This window comes from Leguminivora glycinivorella, chromosome 5, assembly GCF_023078275.1.
Source record: "Leguminivora glycinivorella isolate SPB_JAAS2020 chromosome 5, LegGlyc_1.1, whole genome shotgun sequence".
Lineage (NCBI taxonomy): Eukaryota > Metazoa > Arthropoda > Insecta > Lepidoptera > Tortricidae > Leguminivora > Leguminivora glycinivorella.
Window position 1 is genome coordinate 2270572 of NC_062975.1, and position 16179 is coordinate 2286750.

Here is a 16179-nt window from a genome sequence, read left to right on the forward strand (position 1 = left end):
TTTCAGCTTTGAGAAATGGGCCATAGATCCGATCCCTCTTACAAAAACCAGCACCAAATGATTTCAATAAACACCGAGCAAAAAGCGCTTTTGTGCTAAATATATTCCCTGCGTATTTAAATTTCAATTCCTATTTCACCTTTGCAGTCGTGTCCTAGAAAGTATTCCTTCCACGTAACGTTCGCCACATAAAATTGGGCTATTCCATTATTTTTTAGTGTGCACATAACGATTGTCGTGTCATTTCGGTCGCCTGCGGGCGCGCTCGAAACGTCATCTATTTATTGACTCCTGCCTCCCGGCCATTGCGCTCTGATATTCCATTTGCCTCATTTTCCGGGACACATTGAAAATAACAATATCATACCGCCACGCGCCATACTATTCAAATGTTATGCATTAAATTGAAGCTCTGACTTCCACGCAATTAATTATGTACAAAGGCTTGCGGTGGCAATATTGTGCTCCGCCGTAAATGATTGTGGGTTTTCAGGTAAACTATTACTGCAATGGGAACACACTTAGTTATTAATGGAAAATTAAAGCACTAATCAGTGAAACAAGGTGACTACTTGTATTGTGTAAATCAGGCTCACAAAATTGGGTGTAATTATTATCAAGTGTATATATATTTGTTGACAGTAAAGGCTTTTCTTGACTTTTGCACATATTATATTATATATGTATATATTTTAGCTGCATATGTATGTTTGAAGTCTCGTGTAATGCAAATCAATTTCGTGACAATGCAATAATATGTTAAATTGAGACTAATCGGAAGATGCCAAGGAAAACGAACTAATGGAAATCTCCGAAAAACATCGACTTTATTGGCCCGTTATAATTAAAAATGCAAATGCTAAAATACCAGAGCATATCGAAAAGATTCACACACGCAACATTATCCACATCCACAGTAACTTGTTTTAATTCTTATAAAATTTATTATTCTTTTACTAATTTGATTGTACGTATTAACAGCACGGGTGTCTACTGAAATTCGGACGAGTGTCGACGTTCCGATTCGTGGACCCGAACCAGGAGAACCTGCTCAACCGCAACCTGTCGCAGTCGCAGCACTTCGGCTCCGGCTCCATATACGACAGGTGAGCTCTCTCACACCACACATCTTATACCTGTCGTGTTAGTGTTGTCCTAGTTATGTTGTTTGTTCGCAATCAATTACTTCAATCAACTAGATTTCTATAATCATTCTTGCACTTTGTACATTACTGTTTTGTTTAATCTACCCGTTTTTGACTACTTTACATGTTTTTTTTATTAATCATTTAAGAAATTAGTGAAACGTTTTTATTTTTTACCCCACCATGACGCTTTCACTATTTTCCTAACACTATCTCACTATCGTCTTCATCCGACGTTATTTTGTTACTCGACTATGTTTGCATGTCTGTTTCACCCGCTCACCACATGGCTTGTGTACGTTGTGGCGCTAGGTCGCCAGAAGCGCGCGTGACGTCGCCGACGTCCGCGGACGCCGCGGACGACTACCGCCCCATGAGCCCCGACCGCTACTCGCCGTACCGCGACGCCAACGACACGCTCACGCCCTACAACAACAACACGCTCAAGCTCGACAACGACTCCGTCGTCTCCCACCTCAACGACTCCAAGGAGGATTACCTGCGCGACGACCACACGCCCTCCATATACGACCAGGACTCGCAGAGCAGGACCAACAACTCCCAGTATAAGGACAACTACGAGACCACTTTCGATCTGGATGGGAACGTCGAGACTAAAAGCATTTGTAGTGCGAAAAGTGGAGGCTCTGGGCACGATAACAGGTACCCCACATTTTCTAATCATGCGTTAACTTTTGTGAATTAATATTATTATCGGTCGTAACCTTACATTATAACTGTAGCTGAAATAAAAATGTACTAAACCTTTTCCCTAAAAAGACATTTGTATTTTGTAGTCAAATCATTTGAAATGTCGATTTTACGAAGTTTGTGTACGGATGAGGATCGCGGGACTAATTTTAATTGGCCATTCAATTGAACCCGATTGGAACGAGCGCTCAGGGAATAAGCTGTTAAAAGATTGCAGCTGTTGGGATTTTTCTCTCACTCGTATTTAATCCATATCCATAAATACCGAAATTTGTTACATAATTTGTAGTCACCGGCTATTATATGTTAATCGTCGACTATAATATCTTATGAAGTATCTACTAAATTTAGGAATACTGAAATATAATGAATACAGATTCGTTATTAGGTAATATATATTATTACCTTAATTCATATGAAGTATATAAATTACTTTCTGAGCTTGTCTTCGTAAATAGATCTCATGTAATAGGTACTAAGAAATCTGAGTAGGTGTTAAATAATAATTTTCTAGAAATAGTTTCAGAATAAGAGAATTAAACCGAAGTTTTTCTTACAACGATATATTTATTTTTTGCATAAATACAATAAAAAGTGTAAACTGGCTGACTTCTTAAGGCATTCACTACCAGTCAAACATTGAGCAAATCAGAGATAGTTGATATAATAATAACTGAGTCCCACGATAAGCTCAAGAAGGCTTGTTGTGGGTACTCAGACAACGATATTACATAATATACAAATACTTATATACTTAGGAAACATCGTCAAATCATGGGATTTAGGTACAAATATCTGTGCTCATTACACAAATGTCCCTAGCGGGATTCGAGCCCGGGACCGCGGCTTAGCAGGCAAGGTCACTACACGCTAGGCCAGACCGGTCGTCGAAGTGTAGGTCAGTGTAAGGAACATGAATGATATGTTTTTCTTCTTATCGTGTCGAGGTTCCTTTCTTATACAGTAGATGCCCTGTAGGCAGCAGCATTAACAGCCCTGGCTGTCGCGTCTCGATGGTTCCACCAAATTATACATGCGATCAACGGCACTCCTCAGAGCCAGCATTGACGGTCATCTCTATCAACATAGAGGGCTTTTCACAGGACAATGATATGTTGTTGGGTACACAGGATGAGTGCGACGGTGGGCAGCGCGGCGCGGCCCGGGCAGGAGGCCATCCTGCCGGCCGTGCTGGAGTTCCCGGAGGCGGGGCAGGCGCAGTTCCTCGCCGCCGTCATCACGCGCCTCGACCCGCACGCGCCCGCCTTCAAGCTGGCGCCCGTCTACACGCTCTACCTCTGCGCCAGGTCGGATATACCTTATGTCATTGTGCTTGATGCGATATTCTTAACTACTTCAGGGTACGTAGCCCGAATGGCACAAACGCTCACGAAACGAAACGCTCGTAGATATCTATCTCTATCGCTCGTGCACATTGGCGCGACAGAGCTGCAGAGTTTCGTTTTCGTTTCGCGTCGCAGAAATGCCATTCGGCTTGTCCTGCTACGAGCTACGAACGTAGCCAATAAGCGCCTACGATGCGGCAACAAAAAGCATATCCAAACAAAGGACACTCAATGTGTTAAATCGATTCCTAATCGGAATATTGTACTTCGCTGCAACGGTAGTCGTTCGCGCCAAAAGCATAACGTCGGAGATTTACCCCCTTATTCATAAACGTACTCTAAAGTTATCAAGCCGATAAAGTTCGTTTGTCCTTTTCTATGACACCAACACGTCGGAAAGGGACAAACGAACTTTATCGGCTTGATAACTTTAGACTACGTTGATGAATATGGGGGTTACTCTCTTAATTTAATCGACGCTATCTGTCTCAGTCTACATCTAGCACGAACATCAAAGCTCACAAATTGCGCGCAACTTTCTGTGTCACTATTTACTTTTAATTAGGGTAAAAGAAAAATTAATGTCGATACGGATAAGTGTGTCTGGCCTTCACATTTGGCCTGTGTAAAAACGATCGGTGTTTGCACAGACATATATCCATGACTACTATGAATATTACTTACTATATATGTATACAGCATACACATAACACATGCACAGTCATACTCTTATGTACACACACACACACACGCACGCACGCACGCACGCACGCACGCACTTTAGATTGTAGATTTTTTTGGCAATATTTTATTTTTTATTTTTTTTTATGTTTATTGAGAGTGCATACGTTTACCACCAATCGTGAGTAGCAAGTACCGAAAATAAGAAGTAGCAAAAACACCTGTGACAACTATGGCACACTTACCCGTATTGACCTTATCCCGCATTTGCGAATATCCGCATCCGCGGTAGGCTCTCAAGATCTCACAGTACACCCGTCTAACGGTATTAAACTATAAGCGCAATTTTTTTGTATGGGAACTTACATAGACTTCTGCTGCGTGACGTTAATGTGTCTGTTAGCTGTAGTTGATGGGCGTTTTCCAAATTAAATTCCGAATATCGAATTTCACCAGATCTGGACGTGTTTGGGCTCATTCTTCTCAGAATCGAAGACGATAAAAAAATGTGTCCTATTTTTTTTTTCCTTTTACGTCACGATTTTAGTATGAACTTACTACGAGCGTGACGTATTGGAAACTCGAATTTTGTATGGAAAAATTTGTGTTTGGGCAATCACGTCCAAATCTGATGAAATTCGATATTCGGGATTTAATTTGTAAAACGCCCTGATGCAACGGGCCCTGTGTAAGTTTAGTCCACGCCACGGTAATGAACACTCGGCTAATATAACAGCATGATGGATATTGCAGATACCGCGCGTCGACGCACTACCGGCCCGAGCTGACGCCCACCGAGCGCGCGCACAAGCTCACCGCCTTCCTGCACCACGTCGCCACGCTCATACACGCCACTGTACAGGTACCTGCCGCCATTCAACCAATGTGGCCCAACAACATTATACACATACTTAATATTATAAATGAGAAAGTGTGTGTGTCTTGTCCGTCCTTCACGGCAAAACGGAGCGACGAACTGTCGTGATTTTTTAAGTGGAGATAGTTGAAGGGATGGAGAGTGACATAGGCTACTTTTTGACTCTGCAAAGCCGCGGGCAAAAGCTAGTTATTAAATAAAAAGAAAATCGGTCAATTTGTAATATCATATGCCAAATAAGCGCGTTTTCACATTATCCGATTCGATATCGGATGTCGGACCGATCCCATACATTACAGGCGCCATCTTGGATTTTTTCCTTTGAAATCCTTCCGACATCCGATATCTCTGTCTCATTGTCTCTATTGCAAATGTTGATTCGATACTTTACCGGGTAGATTGAATGGCGTCCTCGCGCGAGAGAATACATACTTGTAGTCGCGCAAGATGCCAGTACACGTACAGCCCCTGTTTAATGAAAAAGCCTACAAATCTGGTCAAATTCATTCAACTGGCAATATTTACTCAGCTACCCGTTTTTGTTATTTTTTTTATAAAAGTCAATTGAGGGTGGATGAAAAAATCAGATTTGAAGTTTAGTGTTAAAGCAATCCTTTGTCTCGCTGTTTCTTTTAATAAAGTTTTTGGGTTAAAAAAGTTGAGTTTTAACATGTTTGGTCCTTCTAGAACTGGATTGTGAAAGTGTAATAAGTGCTAAGAACAATAGTGTATAAAAGGCTAAGTGTTTATTACTGCGAGTTGGTAAGATTAGACTGTAAATTATAACATTGATTTCGTGCACCAGTGAGGTTAAAACCCTTTATGAACTATTTCACTAATTTGGACATTTAAACAGTGTTTAGTTTATTTTGAACTGCTAATACGTGGACAATAATAAGTCGTAATAATAATTACGAAGTGTTTTGGACTAATACAAATACATTTACGTGGACATTTGTGGTTAAAAACTTATGTCATTTTAACCTGCATATTTATAGACTTTGTAGCCAGATAAAGATAACAAGTGATCTAACTTTACCTAAATTGATCTCGATATAGTACGGGAAAGTGGACTTTGAACTTATTTGTTGTGAATTATTGTTATAAACGTAAACAATGGCTCAACTTTGTGCATCACTAAAAACGTTATCGGAACGCATTTCGAAGTTACAAACTAATACTAAAAAGACGTCGAAATCAAGATATACACATGGCTATTTACAAACACGTTTAGAAACATTAGAGAGTTATTGGTCTAAATATCAAGATCAACATCAGATAATTAAAACTACAGTTACAGAAACTGAACTGGAGCAATTACAATTTAATGCGGAAAGTCTGTACGAGACTACTGAAGATATTTACCTAGAATTTAAGGGATCATTAAAGGATTATTTGTTGGAGTCTTCGAAAGGTCAAGGTCAACCACAAACAAATAATAGTATGCAGAGTTTTTTATCAATGAATGATATCGAGACCACGCCTATTAGAACTAAATTACCTCCTTTATCGATACCTAAGTTCGCCGGTAATTATAACGACTGGACAAGTTTTAAAGATTTGTTTAAATCTCTCGTGCATAATAACGTGCATTTAAGTACGATTGAAAAACATCATTATTTAAAAACAAGTTTATCGGGAGAGGCGGAACAACTTCTAAAACATTTTGCACTCACGGAGGCTAATTACGATAAGGCTTGGAGCACACTGGAGAGTAGATACAATAACAAACGTATGATTGTTACTACAATAATTAGCCGCCTTTTAAATCAAAAGAAGATGAACACAGAATGTTTTAAAAGCTTAAAGGAGATTTTAGATACTACGAAGGAATGTTTGAATTCTCTCGACAATCTCGACGTAAACACTTCCACCTGGGACGCAATTATCGTACATTTAGTTGTATCCAAGTTGGACTTAGAGACACACAAGCAATGGGAACAGTCACTTGGATCCTCTCAAGACATACCCACATTTACCACTCTCTGTGTATTTTTAGAAAATCGTTTTCGTTCTATGGAGATGGTAAACGTCACTCACAAAAAAGACCAACCGCAGAAAAAAGACTTAGTTAAAAATACGACAACTCAAAAACCCACAACTATGAAGTCATTTGTCACAGAAGTAAACAGCGAATGCACTTATTGCTCACAAAACCATTATATTTGCCACTGTAAGGAATTTGCCGCCTTAGATGTTCCTCAACGTCAGGATTTTATTAAGAAGAATGGCATTTGTTTTAATTGCCTTGTTAAGGGTCACTCTGTTAATGCGTGTAGGCAGAGCACCACCTGTAAAAAATGTAGTCGACGACACCACACTCTGTTGCACTTCACAAACCCTAACAAGACCACAGCAGTGCCTGAAAGCGATGCAACTACCCCCACCACACCTGAAACTAGCCAAACCACATCAACCGTAGTTTACAAGGCTGAGGTTGACAGCGACAGCGAAGAAGTTATTTTGGCGACTGCGCGCATTGCAGTTAAGGCGAGGAACGGCGACACAATCATCTTGAGAGCACTGATTGATCCGTGCTCGCAGTCTAACTTCGTTACTGAAGCGGTAGCTCAACTACTGAATCTCGAGCGTACTTCAGTCAACGGCAGAATCACTGGTATATCACCTGTACCTACGACAACCAAGTCACAAGTTAAGTTGAACTTCCATGCAGTTAGAGATCCATCACACATAATCACAGCTAAGGCGTACGTCCTTAGACGAATAAATTCGAGATTACCAGCACGAGAGCTCCCATCGGATACCTGGCCTTCTTCTGAGATTTCAGATCTTGCGGATCCACACTTTCACAAGCCAGGATCTATCGACGTGCTCTTAGGTGCAGTTGTATATGCACATATACAACTCAACGCACATATATTCTCAACGGAGTAATAAAACACAACGAGTCTCTGGTCGCTTTGAACTCACGATTGGGCTGGCTGGTAAGCGGTGACGTTGCTCAGTCCGGTCATCAGTCACACAACGTAGTTGTGATGCACACACAAGTCGAAGTGGATCAGTTGCTGCGTCAGTTTTGGGAGATTGATGAATATGCACCAAACGTGAAGCCTCTGTCACAACCTGAGATACAGTGCGAAGAGCATTTTAAGAAAACTCACACTCGAAACACTGACGGTCGATACGAGGTTCGACTCCCCTTCAAGGACGAAGACGCTCCAAATTTGGGTAATTCCAAGCCACTTGCATTGAAGCGCTTACATCAGATGGAAAACAAGTTTAAGCGCAGACCCGAGTTTCACGAAGAATACAGCAAGTTCATGAGACAATATGAGTCACTCGGTCACATGGAGGTCGTCCCTGAAGCAGAGAAGAACAAGAGAGCTTATTACTTACCACATTGCGCTGTTATACGAGACTCGAGTCTCACTACGAAGCTGCGTGTAGTTTTCGACGGAAGTGCTAAACCTGTCGATGGAAACTCACTTAACGACGAGCTTCTCATCGGCCCACCACTGCAACAAGACATCCGTGATTTAGTTACTCGGTGGAGACAACACAAGTACTGTTTAGTAGCTGATATACAACAAATGTACCGACAGATACTTATATCCAAACAAGACACCGATTACCAGAGAATCTTGTGGCGCGAGTCATCAGAAGAGCCGATTCGAGAATATCGGTTGCTTACCGTCACATATGGCAGTTCATGTGCTCCATATCTTGCCATAAGAACTCTCCATCAACTTGCAGAGGATGAACGTGAAGAGTTTCCAGAAGCTGAACTTCTAAAAACCGATCTTTATATGGACGACTTGATGACGGGTTCAGCTACAGAAGAAGACACTCAACGGCTTCAAAGTCGTTTAACTGAACTATTTAAACGTGGCGGTTTTCTTCTTCACAAGTGGTCGTCTAATAGTGAAAAAGTGTTAAGTGAAATTCCCGATTCACAAAAAGCATTACAAAGTTCAGTGAATATTAAAATGGATGATTCGGTTAAAGCTCTAGGCATAGCCTGGAGACCACAAAGTGATATATTCGAACTTGTAGTTAACTTACCTCATAACAACGACGTTGTTACAAAACGATGTGTGCTATCTGCGATAGCAAAGACATTTGACCCTCTGGGTTGGCTAGCACCTTGCGTGATTGTGTTAAAAATATTTATGCAGAAGTTGTGGCTGGCCGGCCTGGACTGGGACTCTGAACTTCCTGAAAACCTGAAAACTGAATGGCAGACTTACCTGACTAACTTTGAACACATGCAAGCCATTCAGCTTCCACGTTGGTTAGGGATCACGAAGAATGTCAAAATTGAGTTGCACGGTTTTTGTGACGCCTCTTGCGCCGCCTACGCTGCGGTTATTTACATCAGAGTCATCACGAACAATGAGATTAAAGTAAGCCTAGTCGCTGCCAAAACGAAGGTCTCTCCTGTGAAACAGGTCTCATTGCCGCGTCTTGAACTCTGTGGGGCTGTCCTACTCTCAAAATTGATACCAAATGTAAAGTCAAGTCTAAATGTTGATGACAATTCTGTGTTTGCTTGGACAGATTCCACGATAGTTTTGGCTTGGTTGCGTAAAACTCCAAACACTTGGAAGCCATTCATCGGTAACCGCACTACCGAAATCTTGAATGTTACAAATAGTAGTCAATGGCATCATGTCAAGTCTGCGGATAACCCCGCTGATTGCGCCTCACGCGGTATCAGTCCGGACGAACTGATGCAGTCACAGCTATGGTGGGAAGGTCCAGCCTTTCTTCGAGAGTCTGTTGAGATTTGTTACCCTAACTTCACTATACCTGAAACCACACTCGAAGCTAAACCGAAAGCAAAAGTTAGTTATTTATGCACCTCTGAACATGATGAATGTACCACGTATCTCAATCGATACTCAAGTTTACTTAGACTCATACGTGTGACGGCCTATTGCTTTCGATTTCTTCGGCCATGTAAAGATAAAGTTCTTAAAAAGAATAATAACACATCATTGACTTACCTCACTTCTAGCGAAATTAAAAATGCGCTGAAAACTTGTATTAGAATGTCACAATCTGTTTACTTTGAAAGAGAAATAGGCTTGCTATTACAGAGCAAACCTATCCCAAAAAATAGTCACATTCACTCTTTAAATCCAATAGTAGACAATGATAAAATTCTTAGAGTCGGTGGCCGACTTGTAAATGCTCAAATACCACTCGACATGAAGTCACCTATAATATTACATCACAAATGTAACTTAGCAAAATTAATTGTAATTGATGCTCATGTGAGAACACTACATGGTAGAAACTCGCTAACATTAAATCTTGTTCACCAAAAATATTGGATTTTAAGAGCGAAAAACTTGGTAAAAAAGGTGATTAGATTATGTAAACCATGTTTTACTCAAACTGCACAAACTTTGACGCCTTTGATGGGCAATCTACCACAGTGCAGAGTTAATCCTTCACGTCCGTTCTTGACCAGCGGCGTAGACTTTTGTGGTCCGTTTACGCTGAAACTGTACTCTGGTAGATGTACCAAAACTTGTAAAGCTTACATAAGTGTGTTCTTGTGTATGGTTACAAAGGCCATTCACCTTGAGCTTGTCAGTTCGCTGTCAAGTGCTGCGTTCTTAGCAGCCTTCAAACGGTTTACTGCTCGACGCGGGCACTGTAAAGAGATATGGAGTGATTGTGGGACTAATTTTGTAGGCGCGTCCAAAGAATTAGACCTCGCGTTCAAGAACAGTCGATCAAATGTTGTTGAAGAAATCTCCCAGCTGCTAGCTAACGACAGCACAACTTGGCATTTTATCCCCCTGGCGCCCCCCACTTCGGAGGATTGTGGGAGGCAGGAGTTAAGTCCGTAAAAGGACATTTAAAGCGCGTCGTAGGCGAATCTTGCCTAACCTTTGAGGAGTTTAGTACTCTAGCTACACAGGTCGAGGCTTGTGTCAACTCTCGACCTCTCACGTTGATTAGTTCTACCGTTGATGAACTCCCGTTGACTCCTGGTCATTTCTTGATCGGTGAGGCACCGGTTACTATTCCTGAAGAAAGTTTCGTCGACACTCGACCTGACTATTTAAACCGATGGCAAAAGGTGCAACGTATGGTACAAAGTCTGTGGCGACGCTGGCAATCTGAGTACCTTACTATGTTGCAACATCGATACAAATGGTCCCAAAATCACCCCGACATAAATGTTGGCGCGGTTGTCTTAGTTAAAGATGATCGCTTTCCTCCTGGTAAATGGCTTTTGGGACGAATTGTGGCGAAGCACCCAGGAGCAGACGGCGTGACTCGTGTAGTTTCCTTGCAATTCAAGGATCGTGTATTCAAGAGACCAGTTACTAAACTGTGCCCTCTGCCACTAGCTGCTTCAGAGCCTTAGTTTTTAAGTGTTAGTTTATAGTTTTCTTTGTGTAAATCATCACTATCTTTAATTGTAGATGTTTGTATTTTCCACTTAAGGACCCATATGGTCCTTGGGCCGCGGCATGTTTAATGAAAAAGCCTACAAATCTGGTCAAATTCATTCAACTGGCAATATTTACTCAGCTACCCGTTTTTGTTATTTTTTTTATAAAAGTCAATTGCGGGTGGATGAAAAAATCAGATTTGAAGTTTAGTGTTAAAGCAATCCTTTGTCTCGCTGTTTCTTTTAATAAAGTTTTTGGGTTAAAAAAGTTGAGTTTTAACAGCCCCTCTAGGACAACTTGCCTTGTCCATACTTGAAGGCGCGATGTATGGACTCGCGCGCTACAAGGCAAGTTGTGCTAAAGGGTCAGAAAACTACTCATGCTAGTTGGTTTAAGAACAATGTTTTGACCAGTTATTCCCGGAGCCAGCTACAGAAAAAACCGGCCAAGAGCGTGTCGGGCCACGCTCAGTGTAGGGTTCCGTAGTTTTCCGTATTTTTCTCAAAAACTACTGAACCTATCAAGTTCAAAATAATTTTCCTAGAAAGTCTTTATAAAGATCTACTTTTGTGATTTTTTTCATATTTTTTAAACATATGGTTCAAAAGTTAGAGGGGGGGGGACGCACTTTTTTTTACTTTAGGAGCGATTATTTCCGAAAATATTAATATTATCAAAAAACGATCTTAGTAAACCCTTATTTATTTTTAAATACCTATCCAACAATATATCACACATTGGGGTTGGAATGAAAAAAAAAATATCAGCCCCCACTTTACATGTAGGGGGGGTACCCTAATAAAACATTTTTTTCCATTTTTTATTTTTGCACTTTGTTGGCGTGATTGATATACATATTGGTACCAAATTTCAGCATTCTAGTGCTAACGGTTACTGAGATTATCCGCGGACGGACGGACGGACGGACAGACAGACATGGCGAAACTATAAGGGTTCCTAGTTGACTACGGAACCCTAAAAAGTGACCTGCCCTGCGTGAAAGTTGCTTTACAAAAGTGGCAAGAGAATATTATTGCTGACTTACTGACGTAATATAAGTTTATATTTTTTATTTGACGTTGCACTGTGTAGGTACATTTATTTATATGGAATCTTTCTTCACACAGGAACGATGTACAGACTCAGCCGCGCAAGCGTTCTGGATGGCGAACGCGAGCGAACTACTGCACTTTCTCAAGTGCGATCGGCACATATCCTCCTTCTCCACGCAAGCACAGGAATTACTGCCCGCCACCGTGCAGAACGCCTTTAGGTAAGTTATTGTCGAGGTGCACAGACTAGGCTGCGAAAGTGTTCTGTATGAAAATATTTTCTTAAACGAAGGTACTACAACTACAACCTCTGTCCAGAACTAGAGGTTGGTAGTTGGTATGCTTTAATTTCGAGGTTATGCCTATTATCAACCTTCGCGCCTAAACTTGCATCACCACAGGAGTTGACTCCCCATCGAAAATTTTGCGCCTTTTTCTACTATGTAGTGAAATATGTTTTTTTGTATTGTCTAACAGACTTTACTATTTGAGGGTTGGGTTCTCAAATAATGAGAAGGTATTGACAGTAGAACTTGTATTGTTAGCAAGTTTTGAAGTCTCCGAGCTTCACTAAAAATGCTCGCGTGACTTCAATATCTGTAAATTAATCATATCAACACTGAAAATGTTTTCAAAGTAAACATACCTACTTAGTTCTGAAAAAGTTAGTTACTTAAATAATATTTCATACTAATCTTAATAGTTTTTACCATTAATACTATAATCTACCCGTGTTATTCACTACAATCAGGAGACTAAGGGTCGGTCTCGGCTGTACGGTCAGCCAAGAAAGTGGTTTACCACTTTTAGACTCCATTTTTTAAGCAATAAAGTCGGAAAGTGGTAAACCACTTTTTTGGCTGACTGTACCAAACCGTTTGTTACCGAATTTAGCGTTCGCTCAATTTTTTGTATGAGTATTTCCATAGACTTCAGGTGCGCGACGTCGACGTGTTTCTTAACTGCGATAGAGACAACTGGCCCTAACTATCTGTGGCTTTTCAATTTAAAAGGTCCTAGTGTTTTAAGCGCTTTCATCTAAATTAGTTCCCAGATAAATACGACCTCGGTCTCTTTAAAGCAAGAGTGAATAGGCTATTACTGAATCGGCGAGCTCCATCTTAGACTCTGTCTTCACTTTGCATCAGGTGTGACTAGGGTCAATCGCTGATCAGTCTACAATAAAAAAAAATCTACCTTATTACCGATACAGCATTGACAAGCAAAGCAAAGCAAGGGCCCTTTAGGCAAGGAACAGCACATTTTAAGAGAGGTTTAATATATCACTCTGAAACGTAATTGGACGGGCAAGCGTTGACCTCAGCTGTTTTATGGCAGGGGCAGGTTTACGCTCGTTAAATTGAACTTTACGGCGGTCCAGCCGCGATCGATGCCCGTCTGCCCTTAACTTGAATGGTATAAATTAACTTGGGGTTAACCGGTGATCTACATATGTTACCAGAACTTGGCGATAATTTACTTTATTTCCAATTGTTAGTAAAATTTGATAACACGCGTGAGAGATGACTAACGCCAGCTGTTACGTGTTGTATAAATATAACCGTCAAGTACAATAATTATACTCGTACACGAGTTGTTCAGGAAATGTAGTCGTATTTTTTAAGGAAAACAAATACATTTTTGGATAAGCTCCGGAATTAGATAAAACAATTAAGTGTAGCAAGAGTCCATATAACCCTACTCTGGGCCCACTAAGTTAAAGTTTCATTATGAAATTTCATGAAAAATAGGAAAAATGTCATGCAAAATAAGATTATTATTTATTTTTCTAAATGTTGATATCTGATCTTTGTTTCCAGCAACCTAGTGTCATGCTTCCAAGAGGAGCTCTCCCGAGCGTTGGGTACGCTGACGAACCCCGCGCTGACGGACGCCACCGAGGCCACGGCGCCGACGCTGCAGGCGCTCGCCGCCGCCATGGTGCTGCTGCGCCGCTGCCGCGTCAACGCCGCGCTCACCATCCAGCTGTTCTCCCATCTGTTCCACTACATCAACGCGGTCTGCTTCAACAAGGTGAGCGTGTAGTGACGTCACCGTGGGCTGGTGTAGTAACAGATGTGTACGGATGGCATTAGAGCTGCCAGTTTAGTCCACAAATTGTTTAATCTTTATTTAATTAATTACAACCTTGCACTCGCGAACACGAGGCTGCTGCCTTAAAAGGCAGGGTCGCCATGTAAGGATGTCATTAGAGAAACAACAGCTTCGATAAATTTGAAATTTTAATAATTATTATTTATTCTGTCCGATATTAGGCAAGGTACACAATTTTATAGGAAGTGCTCAAAAAAATCAAAATCAAAAAAATAATTTATTCAGCAAATAGGCCACAGGGGCACTTTTACACGTCACATGTACATAGGTATTTAAAAAAATATTTAAAATTGAGTTGAAATTACAATTGATACTATTATATACTAATTCTAAGTTCTAACTAAAGTTAACTCTATACAATTAATTAGAGATGTAGAAGGTCTCTAAATGTCGAATTACAACCAAGAACTACACTAAATTTTAATATAAAAAGTACAAATACAAAAAAAAAAGTCTAAAATTACTTTAGAGGTGCAAATGACTCTAAATGTCACAACTAAAAATAAAATGTATATCTACTTAATCTAATTCTCCTTAGAGATGTATATGGTCTCCATGAGTCAAAATCATATATTTAAAATATTCACTAAAAGAAAGGAAACAAACGACAACCGAACAAAGTGTCCTAATTTAATAAAAATTAGAATTAAAGTTACTAAGTTATAACAGCCCCAGTAAGCTTAAACAGACCGGTCTTCACACGTATGCTTACGGCACCCGTTCACGAGTATGCTTACGTACTACTTACAAAGGTAAGCTGGGTCCACACAGAGAGAAGCACGTCGCTAGGTAATGTGTACGGGTTGCAAACGTGCTATGTAGACGTGACTCGGCCGTGGCAAACTAGTAGTGCGTGCGTTTATATCGGCCGAGCAATCTACCTTGGGCCAATCAGGTCTACATTGGACGTTTGCCTCGCGACGTACCTAACCTTATGTGGGCCTGGCTCTGGCTTTTGACAAAAGGTAAATATGCGCCGTTTCTATAACTGCTTAAGAGCGTTGAACACGTTGCATTCTATACCTGCCTTTTAAATTGTAGATCGTTCACAGACGTATCTGCTTGTTAAATGTTTGTTTAACATTGTTCATATTTGCAGCTGGTGACGGAGCCGGGCACGGTGTCGGCGCGCTGGGGCTCGGCGCTGGCGGCGCGGCTGGCGCTGCTGGCCGCGTGGGCCGAGCGCCAGGGGCTCGAGCTGCCGGCCGACTGCCATCTCGCGCGCACGCACCAAGCCGGTCAGTACCCACGAGGACATGTCATATTATAAAGCAAATAGCTCACCCTGTCCGTCCGAAGTCTAATGATAACTCAATAGTGACGGCTAAGAAGAGTTCAGTATTCTCGAATGACATAATATCATACGTTACGATCGTTAATTGTGTAATAGGTACGCGAGACTATCTGCATGTTGATTGCCAAATCGGTCAAAGACACATGTGCAAGCGCGCTCGAATCAGTTGTGTTGTTATACATTTTAATTAAAATAAAAAACGTTCGTAAAACTGCAACCTGCCTGAATACCGGTAGTGATATGAGCTTTTCAATAATTGGGCCTTAATTTTGCGCATGTGACTTTTTTGTCCAATTCCAGCACGCCTAATCAGCGGCACGTACCGAACGGCGGAAGAAGTGCGCGCGGCGCTAGCGGCGTGCTTCAAGCTGAACTCGGTGCAAGTGCGCGCGTTGCTGACGCCGCTCGCGCCGCCCGACGTCGTGGACGCCGCCGCGCACCACGCGCGCGCGCTCGCCGATGAGCTGTGCCGCGCTGACGGACGCGAGGTAAAACTTTACATTAGAATAAGAACTAATCGATTACATTAGTGATCATGTTTTTCATCATTTTGTTCGCTTCGACCGTAATCAGGTCTTTTGATT

The 16179-nt window shown here is 41.4% G+C and overlaps 1 protein-coding gene across 1 annotated transcript in view; it reads left to right on the forward strand.

Moving 5' to 3' along the window:
- Positions 1–16179, forward strand: part of LOC125226430 — a 142071-nt gene that overhangs the window by 90809 nt on the left and 35083 nt on the right. The window contains exons 14-21 of the mRNA XM_048130413.1: positions 982–1106; positions 1458–1808; positions 2987–3163; positions 4637–4745; positions 12262–12407; positions 14007–14220; positions 15401–15539; positions 15896–16083. Of these exons, the coding sequence (XP_047986370.1) occupies positions 982–1106; positions 1458–1808; positions 2987–3163; positions 4637–4745; positions 12262–12407; positions 14007–14220; positions 15401–15539; positions 15896–16083 (1449 nt within the window). The remainder of the gene's footprint in view (positions 1–981; positions 1107–1457; positions 1809–2986; positions 3164–4636; positions 4746–12261; positions 12408–14006; positions 14221–15400; positions 15540–15895; positions 16084–16179) is intronic.